Genomic DNA, 15,663 nt, shown 5'->3' with positions numbered 1-15,663 from the left:
TCTTTTTCTCTTTCTTCTCTTGCATATTCACACAAGAAGCTTATTGTTAGATTGTATAGTAAGAGTATATTAATTATACTCTTTCAAAATTCTGAAACGTGGAAAATTAAATTTAAAGTGACTTCTTACTTTTATTTTTAGTTTATTAACTTTATTACGTAGTAGAACTTTACTGATAGATTAATGAATAAATAAAGCTCCGGTAGTCATCAACAACAGATTTTTTTTTCAAATCCGCATGTATAATTTCTAAAAAAACATACTGTAAATATAGAATATTACGCATCAATTTTTACAAATGAAAGATAGAATATTAAAACATTAAGAAAAATAAAGTATATAATGTATGTAATTTGGATATGTCCTTTTATGTTTGGACAAATGCGAATATAATATATTTTCAGTTTATTTATAAAAAAAATAATTTTTATATAAATTATTATGTTGATATGAACCATAAATATTAACATATGTATACAAATATATAATAATGATACAAATTAAATATATTATATCTACTCAAATTTACTGTATAACATTTTTATTTATCTAACATTACAGCATATAGGATACAATTAATGTATCATAATGTGCGCTTTGTGTGCTTATTAAAAAATATTTGCCACATATTTGCAGGTAGTCAAATACATTATGATAAATCATAATAAAAGAAAATTTTTATTGTAAAGAAATGCAATTTGGTTTTAAATATAATTGCTTAATGGAATTTTTAAATTAATAGCAGAAAAGAGAGAGAAAGAGAGAAGAATATATTTTATGTATTATTTGTATTGAATTAAACTATTGCGTAATAACCCTTTGTACACAAAACATATTCCATTTAAAAATTTATTACAACCCGCTGTCTTTAATTATGCATTTACATCGCTTCCATTATAACTGTCCTACGCATTATTACATGAAAACCAGACAGGCAGGTACTTTCCACTACGACAATGTAATTATTTAGCAGGCATGAATTACGTTTCAACGAACAATTATTGATGACAGCGATATAAATTTAAAACTGCGCGATCCGATTGCGGCAATTACGGAACGTTACTCAACGTGGTGAATAATAATATATTATAGATCTCCTCGCATTTTTAATGTTTCTATGAAGTTTATAGACTGTATTTTCAATATAGTTTTTATCAATTTTTCTATCAATACAATATAATTATGCTATGCATATCAAGAGTTAATTAATTTTCTTCTTGACTACTGATATTTTCGTAAAATTAGATATAATTTTTAATAATTTATAAATAATTACTAGTGTGCAAAGTAACGTTACAAATATGACAATTGATAAAATTGCTATAATGTCCATGTCATATCTTTGGTACCAAGGCTCATGAGCAATATTGGTGCGCAGATGAGGAGCACCCTTATGACGAATGACGAATTCAATCCACCAAATTACATGTTCCAAAACGTCGTAAGGTTTATCTTCATTTAGCATTTTAACTTTGAGCATTCTTTTCTTGTATCTAAAGAACAGTAATAATATATTTTATACAAGAAGATTATAAAGAAAAGTAATACATTTTTATATGAAAAAATGTACTATTTTACAATTGCATTTGATTATATTTATATGAATTAAAAGTATATGTAAAATAATATTTTATAACAATTAGATTTCTGTGAAAATAATTAATGACATGACACAAGAAGATGTTTATGAAAAAATAAATACCTTTTATCACTCAAAATTTCCATTATAGATGCGTTCAGGCTTTCTCTCGATAGATCCATAAGATTTAAACGTTTTGCAACTCCTAAAGATACCATTTTGTTGATTTGAGCATACTGGTCGGCTAATACTGGTAGTCCTAAGAGTGGTACTGTATAATAAACAGCTTCTTCCGTGCTTTGAAGCCCACCTTGGTATATGAATAATCTAATGTTTGGATGAGCTACAAAACGAAAAGGGGAATTGGTTAATGAAGGTTATAAAAATATATCTTTGTAAACGTAGGTACATTTTTATTCGAATTATGGCGCTATATAGATTTACCGAGAATGCTCTGTTGAGGAAACCATTTAGCGGTATAAATATTGTCTGGTTTATTTGGTAATTCACTGTCATGTTTCCACAGAATTTTGTATGGCAAACTTATAAATACATCTCGAAATATGTTTTGCACATGTTCTGGCAGTGATGATATCATGACATTTGTGCCTAAACTCACATAAATACATCCATTTGGTGCGTCTGTTATAAATTTCTTCAAATCCTGGAACAAAATAATTATCTTCTATTTATACGTATTCGAGAAGAGAAAATATACATACGGAAACGAATTTTAGACACGAAGTAAATAAGAATATAATATTTTTTAAACAAAATTTCAACTATATTAAATGGAATGATTACTTCCGGTAAAGTAGCGGGTGTTTTGGAAATATGAAAATTTCCAAATGCTAAAACATTTGATGTTCTCGGTCTAACAAACGAGATAGCTTCTTGCTGATTGTAGAAAGCAAAACTTATGTTTCTTTCCATGTCGCTTATGTCCGGTATATTTTTTCCGAGATATTTTTCTGCTATCGCTTGCTGCTCAGGGTAAAAATGATTTAATACGCAATATATGTGATACCATTGACGAACAAAATTCTTTATTCTCTGCCATAATGACAGATTGAAACCGGTGTCATCCTCCATTTCCCATGCCGAAGGATGTGATGACAGAACAGGTGCACCGAGTAGATAATAATTATTATTATACAATCCAAACGTTGACACGCCTGTAAATAAATTTAGACATGTCATATAATGCAGTTAGTTCTTTACTTCATAACTTGTTCATACTTAATATAATTTTTATATTTTTTTGTGGATTATAATATTATATAATCACGACTCAAAAGGGAAAAAAATATCAATAAACCAAGTGGACTAACAACATGATACAACTAATGTTTTCAACTAATTTTGCGAATATAAAACTTACTTAAAATTTAAATAAAAGTTATATGTGGAGTTTATATATTAATACGGAAATATAGGACATTAAAAATTTGAAAATTAAAATAATCTATAGCTTTGCTCTGTATGTTTCATATAATATTTCGCTAAAAAGTAATAAATTTTAAATGAAACATTTGTAAATATATAACAATTTTATATATATCATTATTCTTACCTATAAGAGGTGCATTAAATCTGTGTGCCAAGGCATACAAACTAGGTGTCTTTATAGTTTCAGCAATTACTACGTCGAATTTTCGATCACTATCCGGTGCATATAGCTGATGTACTTCCGGATGCTTATAAATGTTTTCTGCTACTTCTCGACTCATAGACCACACTTGTGTGCGTACTGAATTTAGCCACGTTTGGGCTCCTACGTTTTTGACGAAATTTATTTTTCTTATTAGCTTGTAGTTAAATTCGAAGTTGATTTCAGTCAAATTGGTCAAACTGGGATCATTGATCGGATCCGTTGTTAAAAGGACGATTTCGTGTCCCCTTCGGCTCAATGTGGTCCATAATGGTCGATAAGGAATTTGATGACTGTAGGATGGTATTGCAATAATCGCCAAGATCTTTGCAGTTTCTATCGGTATGGCAACGTATAAGAGCCACGTTATCCAAAATGTTATTTCGGTATTCGGCTTCATTTTACCATCGATAATAAATCGAATTTAGTGCAAACTTAATTGTCATTGCTGCAATTTAACGAAACATTTTTAATAAATAAAACCGATGTATGTGAATAACGCAAAAGTAGAAAAGCTATACGGTCGAGGTTGGAATTTTTACAATTTTTAATTCATGCCAACTGCGCGTTGATTTTTTTATTTGTCAGTCTTGAAAAATTCACATAAAAATATTATTAAACACCAAGATTCACTTTGACTGAAAAAGGCGTGCTTTGCTTATTTGTATTATTTATTTATTTATTTTAACTTGACATGGTCACTGGAGTCCTATCCCGCTCGAAATTAAACGCAAAATGTTAAAAAGCATTCCAATTTTTTATCCGTATAAAATTTACTTATCTAATGAATGATGATCTGTACATAGTTCTCGTCGTAATTTGTTAGTGTTGAGTAATGCTGCAGTGCGATTGTTTTTAAAAGTGCATATCTGATTTATAACAAATAATTTACTCCGTAAATTAATTTTTTTTCTGATCAAAATAAGCGAATTAATAAATTAATAATACGAATAATACGTAGTTTCTTACCAAGTGCGTTTCAATTTATATGACATGTAGGCTTTGTGACGTGCAACTGAGTGCATGAATATATTTTAACTGTACAAGAACGTAACATCTGATTATCTGAATGAAGTTTCGAGTTGGATATGCGCTACTTAAAAGACATAAGCTAATCCGGGGAGCATGCTATCAGCGCTTTTACGTCATTTTATTCTTGTTTTATGTCTAATGCATGAAAGATAGAATAACGCAGTAACGCTGATAGCTTCTCCGGACGCAGTCAACGAAATTTGCATTTAGAGTACATATTCAAAATCTAAATATATTAGCAATACTGATATACGAAATAATTATAAATATAACGTTATCTACATAGCCTGCGGCTTATTAGTAATCTTATTGAATGTACAATTATACATACGACTTTTCAAATGCGACGATTTTGCATATCAAGTATAAACGCTCGTGTGATATTGAAATTCTACATTACGGCAATCGACAGAGAGGATATTTTCTTACACTTTTCTACCGCTACGTGACTTGGAGTCACGGTCAAATCTGTATTTGGGTGAAAAGTGAAATTCGTTTGAAACCGATGGTATACGTTGCGCGTGCACATTCGACGGACCGTGACAGATTGTAAAAACTCGCGGAATAGACGGACCGAAACTCTGTAGAGGTTGTAGAGTTTCTTTCGTTCCTCGTCCTCTTCATTTTTCACACACCGCCTATTTCTCTATCTGACCGCGCGGACCAAACCCCGTTTTTCTTTCTATCGCAAGAAAGTGAAATCTGACTGTTGCTTGTCGCCGCAACACGGAACAATAGTCTGTAATAGAGTCCACTAGTGCAATTCCAGCAAAAGCGTTATTTAAAGCATTGTTTAAAAGTATTATTTAAAGATTATAATTTCAAAAAGAGAGGTCCGATTCTCGAATAAGATAAAATAATAATATATGAATATATATGAATATATGAATAATATATGAATATACTATTATATAATGGCGTGTGTGAAATTAATTACATTAACTAAATTTATTTTGTATTTTTCCGATAGACAGAATTTCAAAATTGTTAATGTGATATGAAAGACAAGAGGACGACAAAGTACAATCTTGCAAGAATTTTTTTAAAGTTTTTGGACTTTTAATTAAAGAATCGGTTTGATAAAACATCAAAATTAGTAGTTATAAAATAAAAATTTGACTCACCAAATTGCTCCTTGCAATAGTTTCGTCGACCAATTCTTCTTCTTCTTCTTCTTTTTAGTCCGTAGTTTTGTCAAAGATGTAGTAATTTTTTTGTCCGTATATATCCGTTGATATATGGGACTTGTAGTTTTAACGTCAATTCCGGTCTATTAGAAGAAATTTTCGTGGTAAATGTACTCTCGGCCATTACCTTCCATCGATCGACTAACATGACCGATAACATATCAATAATATTCTTAAATGTAATTCTTAAAATTATTGTCACATTAATACTTTTATAGACCATTGTTTTTTGTCTTGTATTTTATTGTTCTCCCCTCTTCTAAGGCGTTTGAAAATTTATGTCACACTTTAATAATATTAGAATTGTATTAATAACATTAGCTATAGTATCATTCTATTCAGGCGCATTGAGAACTAAACTGAGATTCTTTAAAACGCGGCATCTTGACGTTGCTGTATGTGATATATATCGATTGTCGGACACAATTTAAATTTCGCTTGCCTAATTTAAAGATGCTTGTGAACTTATACTAAATATCAAAAAATTATCTCTCATAAGCATGTCTTTATTTCTTTATGGTTACGATTTTTTAGCTCAATTAAATACTATAGAATCAATCATATACTTATACTAAATACAATCATACACTTTGTGTTTTATTTCAATAAAATTAATTACACGAGATCAAACATTTCTGACGGTTATTCTTTATACCAAAACATACAAGTGCGAGGATACTCTTTAAAATTCCTGATACTCGTAAAAAGAAATAGTTTGTTGAAAGTTGCAGCGCGAAACTACTCCGTTTAGTCCGAAGTATTCGCGCGTACTTGCATACATGAGATCAAAATTCCTGACGGTTGTTCTTGCATTTTGCACCAAAATGTACAAGTGCAAGGACATTCGCTAATTTACCCTGACGGTAGTTTGTTGAGAATTGGGGAAACTCGGAAGTGCTCCGTTTAATCTGAGCTATCCACACGTACTTTGTTGAATTTGACTAATTTTTAATTTTCTCTCCAAGGACGCTTTAAACTTTAATTACATACATGATGTAGTAAATGAGTACCACGTATTTTTTTCTTTTTTATATATTTATACTTATACCGATAATCATTATATCTAATCTTTCTCTCTTCTGTAATAGTCGATGCGCCTTTAATTAGGTATTACGACTCTTTACCATCTATAATTCATGACGAACGATTTCGTTCGTAATGACGATAGACGCCTACATTAAATACATAAGTACTTGAAAAGTTACGGGAACTTTCGTAACCCCGCGACATTACTGAGGGCTTCGTAATTCTGACAACCCGAGGATAAGTTCGATAATAACGATGGAAACGTTAGGAGAGGCGGTCCTTTTCTGAGTTAGTGTCGTACGTATATAAGAGTCGTAATAATAAAATTCACATTAATCTTTCGCGGAACGTTCACGGAAGGGGAGAGGAGAGCGAAAGCAAGAGCGGGTGTGAGAGAGACAGAAACGGAATGGCATCGGCGCTCGTCGTGCTTCAACCCAGAACTGCGGAACTATTTATGACTCCAGTCCATTTGTCGAACGTCACGAGGGATTTCCGGAAATTGCTTTAAACGCGTAATGGCACGTCCGCTTTCGGAGTTTACCAGTCGGGTCACCAGCTGTCATAATAAAAACGTTGATATTGTCCGCGATGGCACCACCGCTGTGCGTGACTATTGCGAATTGACGGGAACGATCGGTAGACGCCTGGCAGATAGACATTTCTTCGCAAAACGATTTCCGACAATTACACACGAATCATACGCCTAAAGTAAATTCTGCCTTTGAATTAAAGCTTTTTGTATCGACCGCCTTATTCTACGGAAAATAAAACTTTACGGTAAATATTGTAAATTTGTTTTTTTTTTTTTTTTTCGATTAATTCGTATAGCTAAAGATACACTAGAATGTAGCAACCATGCATCAAATTGAGTCTTTAAATCCTTATTTAGATAATTAAACGGATAATTAAAAATACGTCATAATTTGCTTTAAAATACATAAATCATATGAAGAAGAAATTACCTATATAAAATTGAAGAATATATACAGTTATATATGCTTATACTTTGAATAAATTTAAATTACGATGTGTGAATCTTATTTCCGATATCGATGTAGTTTGGTCACGATAAAGAGACGGGTAATATGCAACGAAACTATATATGCAGAGGCAATTACTTACACTTAGCGTGGTAACAACACAACCTGAAGGCATTCCTGGTACCGCCTGAATTCTTCTGGAAGTTTGGCGTACGTTTCAGCAAAGCTGAAATTATTAACCGCAACTCCCATATTGTGTCTCGTGCAGAACTGGGTGGCATAATTAAGAGGACTCCCGCTGTCGTTGACTAGCACGTGACTCGACCTCGGTACGGCCTGGCACATACATTTACAGACATGCAAACCGACGCTGTGAAACCGACGACGTGTCTTAGGTTCAGCTTTACTCGGCTATCTGGATCTAGTTACGAATTTGCATTATAGGATAGACCGTCAGGAGTTTCTCCGCAAAATTGGAAGGGCTTTCGTGCATTTGCTTAAATTTTTGCCGTGTCGGTTGTTCATTTAGTAAAAGAAAAAAAGAGACTCTGACTTTCTAAATAAAATTGTTAGGAAAAAAAACTCTATCTCTGGAGAAACGCTGATTAAGCTCTACGTTCTCTCGAACATTCTTGAATCCAAGATACTTTTTCTCCATATTCATTTTTTTATTTCTAACACGTTTGAGAATTTTTGAACGCGTATCAGAAATAAAAACTCTGAATATAAGGTGAAATACAAATTGTATATGCTATGCAGATATTTAGAAAAAAAAAACATATATGCGGCTGCTGGTTACGAACACATTAAAGTTTCGCGACGCACGAATTTCGTCGCACAGTCAAGATGCTTCCACAGATGGGGTGGATTTGAAATGCACGGTGCGCGAAGGCATTACCGGTGCACCAGTCTGCGCGGCGCGTTGGTGCAACGTGAGAATGCGGAGGTGTTACAAGCGGGACTCTTAACATCGCCTTTAATACGACAGCGCACGCAACGCGTTGCGGTTTGGTACGGACATGTTTATTTAGTAGTTCGCTGGTGAAGAGGGTCATCCGGGGTGTGTTGCGGAAATAGACGACGATACCACGCGGCGGGGATTGAGGAAGCTTTGAAAGCGCGTAGGGGTGTGTTGGTGAACGAGGAGAGGCGAAGATGCGAAGGTAGTCGGAGGGGTCAGACCGCAGCTATCGCATCCTGTAAATCATGTATAATTGTAATTTATACCGCGCATCAGCCTATGTTAATTATAACGCAGCGTCACGCCCCGACCACGACGAAACGAGTTTACGAACGTGCCGCAACAGAAGAATTTACGAGCTTCGTGGAGGGAGTACCCTCTCGTCCCGAGGGGGTGTTCGGTCGCTCTCGAATATTCCCTTTTTTTCCCTTTCGTTCGTATCCACCGTTTCTTCTCTCTCTCTCTCTCTCTCTCTCTCTCTCACTCTGTCTGTCTCTGTCTCTCTCTTTTTACCGGTGTGACGCGATATCTCGCGGATAGCTACGAACAGTTCGCGCAAACGTAATGAACGACGGAGCTTTTGCAACCAGCATGAGTCCATCGGTGGATAAACTACGAAATATTATCCCGCCACATACTGTCCGGGGGATTGTCATCTGACGTGCATGTACGCAGCCAGGACTATGGGATACTTGCCAATGTACACTGTATGAGTTACGAGCGAATGAATGCAGTTTTATTCTTTTCTCGCGGCACCACATTGCGTCGAAGATTCGTCCGGTATTGGACGCTGTAACGTTATTTGTGCTTGCAAATGTATCACGTGTTTTTTGGGCTAAATTTTAATTAAAACCCTCGTCATATCCACACACACGGACGAGAGCCATGTATGATGAGTTCTCCAAAGTGAGATGAAATATGAGCATAAAACATCTATAATAGGGGGACACTAGGGGTGTATTTCGAAATATATATATCTGTAGAAAATTCAGCGTAACGCATGGTCAGTCTATAACGCATGATTTTACCGTGATACCACGGTGTGGTTTTTTATTACGATTTCGCGAAATATGCACATTTTCAACCGGTCGAATCAGATTTTCGTATAGTTCCAATTTTTCCTTCATCTTCGCCGCTCATATCCGATCGAATGCACTCGCGGCGTTTGGGCTTCGGCGCTTCGGTGCAGACATATACTGCAGCGTATAAGCGCACACAAGCGCGTTTTCGATGCAATCGGCACAGAATGGCGTAAGAGAGCACTCGAGAGCCGGGCGAGCTCTAGCTCCCGGCAGTAAATGGCTGGCGAAGCGCCGGACATTCGATGCCTCCGAAGCTCATCGGTTCGCAGCTGACGTGTACAAGGAAATGGCATTTAACGGATTAAAATCAGCCGTCCGGAGAGCTAACGTGCAAGAGCCCGATAACGGCCGACTGTAGTTACGATTTTTGCGCATTCGATTTTTCACCGAGCGATCACCGATCAGGCAGCAACGTCCAACATTATCGATTTTGTTATAAAACCGTCAACCGGTGCAAGTCATTTTATTTTGTACAGTTTTACTGCCGATGAGAAATTATTTAGAGAAAAAAAACGTTTGATTACAATGTGTGTAATTAAAAATGATCTATACATGCTTACATATACAAGAAAATCACGTTTCGTTTAAACTTTATTTGAAAATGATATAAAAGAATTATATTACGAATATATATCAATAAATTACTGTAAAAAATATTACTCGAAAATTGTACTTTTCAATTACTCAACTTAATTTACAACGTGTTTTGCGCGAATACGTTAATACGTCGATCTTTATAAATATTTTAATAGCAGTTTCTTGATAGATGGATTTTATTAAACTGTGTATATCTCTGAATTCGGTGTCAGTAAATGCGTTCCCTGAAAAGAGAGGTACGAGCCGATGAACTCCGTCATATTTCATCTCACTTTGAAGGATCAAAGTTGGATATGCCGTTGACCCCTGAAAAAAGGGTTAACGAAAGCCGATGTTATCTGTATGAAATATACCGTGCAGAGAACCGCACAATATTTTACCTCGTAGCGATGCGGCCGCCTTTTTCGTATTCGGCGATATCATATCGAGAAACATAACGAGATTTCGGGATCGATGACGCTAACCGTAGGCGCCATCATCGAATTTGCTAACGAGACCCGTGACGATATACCATGCCATCGACTCAGCGGAACTGTCATTAAAAAAAAAGCCAGTTATAGCGAGCCGCCTAGGTTGGGGAGAAAAACACGCGGTCTCGCGATTGCGGCAAACGAAGCCACTTTGAAACGGCGAACATAATCGATACGTCTGCCGTACGGGCAAACGAAACGGATGGAAAAAGCTGAACGCGGATTAAGCCGCGGCGCGCAATGTCGTTGACAATTCAGCGAGGTGAAAATGTTTTGCCGGCGTATCTGGTTGCGCCAGCTGTTCCGTATATAGCACCAACCACGCCAATAGCTACGTGCATTGGGAAAGATAATTCGATGTGTAACGAATTGCTTTTTGACGAACTTTCGAATTTCGTACGCCCTTGTAGACCGCGACCGTGTCGGCGTGGCGACTCGCATCGATTGGTAATGCTTTGCGAATTACTTTACTGCGTATAAAGTTTTAATGAACTCCAATTATACGAGCTCCAATTACGAGATGTCTATTTCTTATTTTAACCTAGTCATTTATATACAGATAAGAGATTTCGCACTTTAGCTTTACACTTTAATTTATATTACTCGGCAGAGACATTTTAATACCAGGAAGACTTTTAATAAATGAGAGTTAAATCTGTCACAGATAATTAGATAACTAATTTATTCTTTATCCTAAAACGTCTAAAGAGATCCATCTGCAAGGATATTTATGTCTAGATTTATTTCCAATTGTATAGTACAGAATTGTATAGTAATTGGTATTAATTAGTATACATTATACAGTAGTATTAATTAGTACTTACTATACAATTCTGTATTGGAAATAAATTTAGACATAAATATCCTTACAGATAGATCTCTTTAGACGTTTCAGGATAAAGAATGAATTAGTTACTAATTTTCTGTGACAGATTTAACTCGCATTTACAATTAATTGTAAATTGTTAATCAATATAATTATGCTGAATATATCGTATGTGAAATCAAATTATTTCTAACACAATTTTTAAAGCAAGAATAAGATAGACCGAGGACAAAAGTAACATTTTGAATTTAAACTCTTATAACAGTTAAACTATAATATTTACATTAAAATCTATATCTTTAGATGTAGAATTTATTTAACTACAAAATTTTCTTGTATTTAATCTTGTAATGTAACTAGGAAAAAAGTTATTACTGTTTAAACGCTATAAGAAATACTGTTATAATCGTTTCAGCTTCTGGGACGATGGTACCATATTATTCATAAGTAAACACTTATAGCTATTTATTAAGTTTTACACAATACAATTATTTATAATCATATATGTTAATTGTAGATATGCAATATATATTTAATAAAATTAACTATAACAAGATAAAAAAAGACAAAATTTATATAAAAACAAAAAATAGTTCTCTTTTCTTCTAATAAGTACAAATAACATTGTGAAAAACAACACTCAAATAAAACCAAGCAAATCTGGGGACGATTGTAACGCTACAATTGTCCCCAGGCATCGATATTACAATTGTTCCCTAATTTATGATTCGAAGTAAAGTTTCAAAATAAATATATAAATGAAAATCAATTAAAATATGCAAATGATCAACATTATAGATGATTACTAAAACATTTTAAAATAATACGTACTAATTGTACTTTCATTATAAAAAACAAAAATATTTTAAATTTTGTGCATATAATAAAACTTACTTGAGGAATGAAAAAAGTATTTCTTGCTCTTATACACGTGCACGTTTCGTGGACCGACAAAGAACTAACAAACCGGTATGTCTAATGTCGGTATATCTTATAATTTTTGCTTTATGGCCACACATTAACACAAACCTATTGTAGTTTTAATAATATTGACGATGTTACAACTGTACTTAGTTATTTTTGTCCCCGGTACACCTCAATTCTTGTTAAAAATTAAAAGTTATACACGTTTTTACATAATTATATATAATTATAATTTCAAAATTATGTTATTTTATATATATCCAGAAACAATTTTGATAGTACTATGTAAAATGAGGCAAAGATTTTTGAGAAATGGATGATATAATTCGTGCGCATGTTCGTATATATAGTAGGTGCTGCTCTTACAAAAAGCCTTTATTGCCGGTAGTGCTCTAAAACACATATAAATAATTTTACTGTAATTCACTTCGACTAGTCGAACTAGTCGACTTAACTGTCCAGGTCATTAATTTTTAACTGTCCAGGTCATTAATTTTTAACGACGTTTTGACATTGACTTGTAATTATATGTTGTAAGAATATGAGGATACTTTTGAAAGATAAGATAAGAAAAATAAGAAAGAAAAAAACACAAAATTTTAAAAATTCATTAATTGGAATTATTGATATAAAATTAATTATATTTGTTATCTATTAATATAATGTTGATATATTACATACAACGTAAAAACAACGTAAAAAAAATTAACAATTCGAATTATAATAGTTTCTTGATGATAAACTAAATAAAGATATTAATGAATATCAATAGTGTTATAATAACTATTTTTATCGTTGAAAAATTGGTGTACTCGATTGCATCAGTTATCGTGCTCATCTTTATTTTGAGTCTTTTGTTAATTGAGTTTAGATTGTCTGTTACTAAAATAATTTGGCAGCTAATCGACATTTCTCGCGAAGAGAGTACTTCGGCGAGAGGTCGTAGGTATTATTCAAAGACCGCACAAGAATTGATCCAGTTATGAAAAGGTCAATTTCACCTCGTCGAGCTACCGGCGTCGTTAAATCTGATTGCCGCAGCGTCGCAATTCTTCCCGGCGCGGCGTGGCGCGGCCACCGCGCATTCACGATTAACGGCGAATGCATGCCAGCCGCGTCTGCATTCTGTTTGGCCCGACGCTAACGAACTATGAATTCCAAAAGTAAAGAAGTAAAAACAAAAAAAAAAGAACACAAAAGAGTGGAGCGGGCGACAGAGCGGTTACCGCCGTGAGCCACGCGGACGGCCGAAAGTGCTGTCGGAACTCGATGAATTATTCACGTCTATTCTTCGTCCAACCGATTCCGTACGCGATGAGAGCTAGACGCAGCGTGGTAACTGCGAGTGGCTGATTCGCGATAACGACGGGCGCCAGATGGAAATTCCGTTCGCAGTCCTGTCCAGCTGGCCGTATGCGACTTAGGGAGCTTCGCACACGCGTACCTGCACGCGCGTGTGATGGCGCGTGAAGTAGCGAGAGACTCTGTGCGCGCGCGCTAACGCCTCCGGTCATGTAAATTGGCGAACGTAAATACGGTCCACGCGCGCTCTGGCAGCACACACGTACATACATATAACATACATACACCGGGGAAGGGACCGGCCGGTTTATCTGAGGCATAACCCGACGACCCGCATTAATTGTCGTCGTCAATCAGAGGAACCCGTCACCACTGACGGAATGCGATTAATATTGATCAGCTCGCGTCTCTACACTCTCTACCGTGAACGAGCGATATCGACCTTGCGGAGAATCGAGTTGCTCACGGTAATGGCTTCCGCGCGATACGATGTTTATGATGTTGCGAAACGGAAACTGCTCAACGTAAGCACGTATGCAAGCATGCAAGCATGCAAGCAAATAGTTCGAGGGAAATTAGTATAGAGAGAGAGAGGAGATATCTATTTATTTTATTATAGTATTTAATTTCCACGATTATAAAACGAGAAATCGAAAATTTGTCATATTGAATAAAATCATTTGTTCATAATTTGTGAAATATACAATTTGTAAGTGTACATTTTGTTCAAGTCGAGTCTTTCAATGTGGCGTTTTCGCAATTAGTGTCAGTTCATTAACAGCTCAAGTATAATTATAGCGAGCAGAAAGTTCACGCGAAAATTTCTCGAAGGATGAAGATTTCCATCGAGAAATCTCTATCTTCTGACACGTGAGGAGAGTCAAAGATTCAGCGAATTTCTCATCAGGTTGTGGTAAATGGAAGCTGATTAGGAGCGACTCGGCGAAATTATCTCCATAATCCGTTTCTAACGCGGATTGAAGGGATCGTACTCAAATAGGATTCACTTCTAAATTTACGGGCGGGCCTTACGTCGGGGATCGTCTTTGCTCGATCTTTATCGGTGTTTCCGCTGTGCCGCTGATCAGATTCACTTTCGTCGTTTTGCACAAGTTAGTAAAGAAAGTGAGTGATCGGCACAAATGCATACCGAAAAGAAGAATTAAACGCGACCGTGATGAATCTTCCTCCGGAAATTAATTTCACGAGAGGCCGGCTCGGATTGTTTAACGAGGGACGCATTGGATGAATAGTCATCCCCATTTCATTGTCAAACTGGATTACGTAAACCGCGAGAGCTAGATTCTTGGGCGGGTTTATGCAGGAATTATGACGATGCGATAATTTCTGCGAAAATAATTTGAATAAAAAAAAGTGTATGATTAACTATTGACTTTAAATAAGAGAAATTTTACATTACATTAATATAAGAAAGTTCTGAGTAATTATTTTATGATAAGAATGTTTCTTAGAGCTAGCTAGAAATTGTTAAATCTTATTATATTATATTACTTATAAATAGACCTTCGCGAGGCAAATGAACTTCCGTTAAGATGTATCTACATGGAATAGTGCAAGAATAGATTTGCATGAAGCCTATCAGTAAAGATGAATAGTAATTCAGAAAGCTGACATGGCATAACAATATGCATTTCGTTACTGAGGAGAATGCAACGTAGACGCGCATGGAATGTATATTAAGCGCATATCTATGTTATAGTATAACTTAACTTCTCATTAACCTACATATCTTGACAAACAAATGCGAGTCACGGTCGCTTCATATGAATAATCATATTGGTAGCAATACATATCTTTCTCTCTCTCTCTCTCTCTCTCTCTCTCTCTCTCTCTCGCCTGTCTTATTTGTTATTCCGCACACGATATCTCGAAGATTGAATAATCAATTATCAAATCTTCCTTAACTTAAATTTTCTTAGATGCATGTACAACTTGTCTAATTTTAAGATTTGTTTGTTGGATTTGCTGACAAATTTTAATGCATTTAGATCAATTGTGCATTCCTCGAAAGTAAAGTAATCT

General features: G+C 35.0%; 1 protein-coding gene across 4 annotated transcripts; it reads right to left on the bottom strand.

Annotated features, from left to right (window-relative positions):
* Positions 1–524: 524 nt before the first annotated feature.
* On the bottom strand, positions 525–12,619 carry LOC105453689 (UDP-glucuronosyltransferase 2B18-like). 4 transcript variants are annotated; one of them, XM_011695845.1, is made up of 8 exons: positions 12,289–12,417; positions 10,479–10,630; positions 5,387–5,532; positions 3,153–3,678; positions 2,384–2,754; positions 2,024–2,243; positions 1,703–1,922; positions 525–1,493 (listed from the first exon to the last, which is right to left on the bottom strand). In XM_011695845.1, the coding sequence occupies exons 4-8, from the start codon at positions 3,628–3,630 to the stop codon at positions 1,202–1,204; spliced, it is 1,581 nt and encodes a 526-aa protein (XP_011694147.1). In that variant the 5' UTR covers positions 3,631–3,678; positions 5,387–5,532; positions 10,479–10,630; positions 12,289–12,417; the 3' UTR covers positions 525–1,201. The 4 variants fall into 4 exon arrangements, with proteins under 4 accessions (XP_011694147.1, XP_011694149.1, XP_011694146.1 ...); XM_011695847.1 differs by lacking the exons at positions 10,479–10,630; positions 12,289–12,417 and adding an exon at positions 12,601–12,619; XM_011695844.1 differs by lacking the exon at positions 10,479–10,630.
* Between the last annotated feature and the right edge of the window lie 3,044 nt (positions 12,620–15,663).

Source organism: Wasmannia auropunctata, unplaced genomic scaffold (assembly GCF_000956235.1).
Source record: "Wasmannia auropunctata unplaced genomic scaffold, wasmannia.A_1.0 LD335996.1, whole genome shotgun sequence".
Classification (NCBI taxonomy): Eukaryota; Metazoa; Arthropoda; class Insecta; order Hymenoptera; family Formicidae; genus Wasmannia; species Wasmannia auropunctata.
The sequence above is the reverse complement of the archived record's forward strand: the minus strand, read 5'-3'. Positions and strand labels throughout refer to the sequence as shown.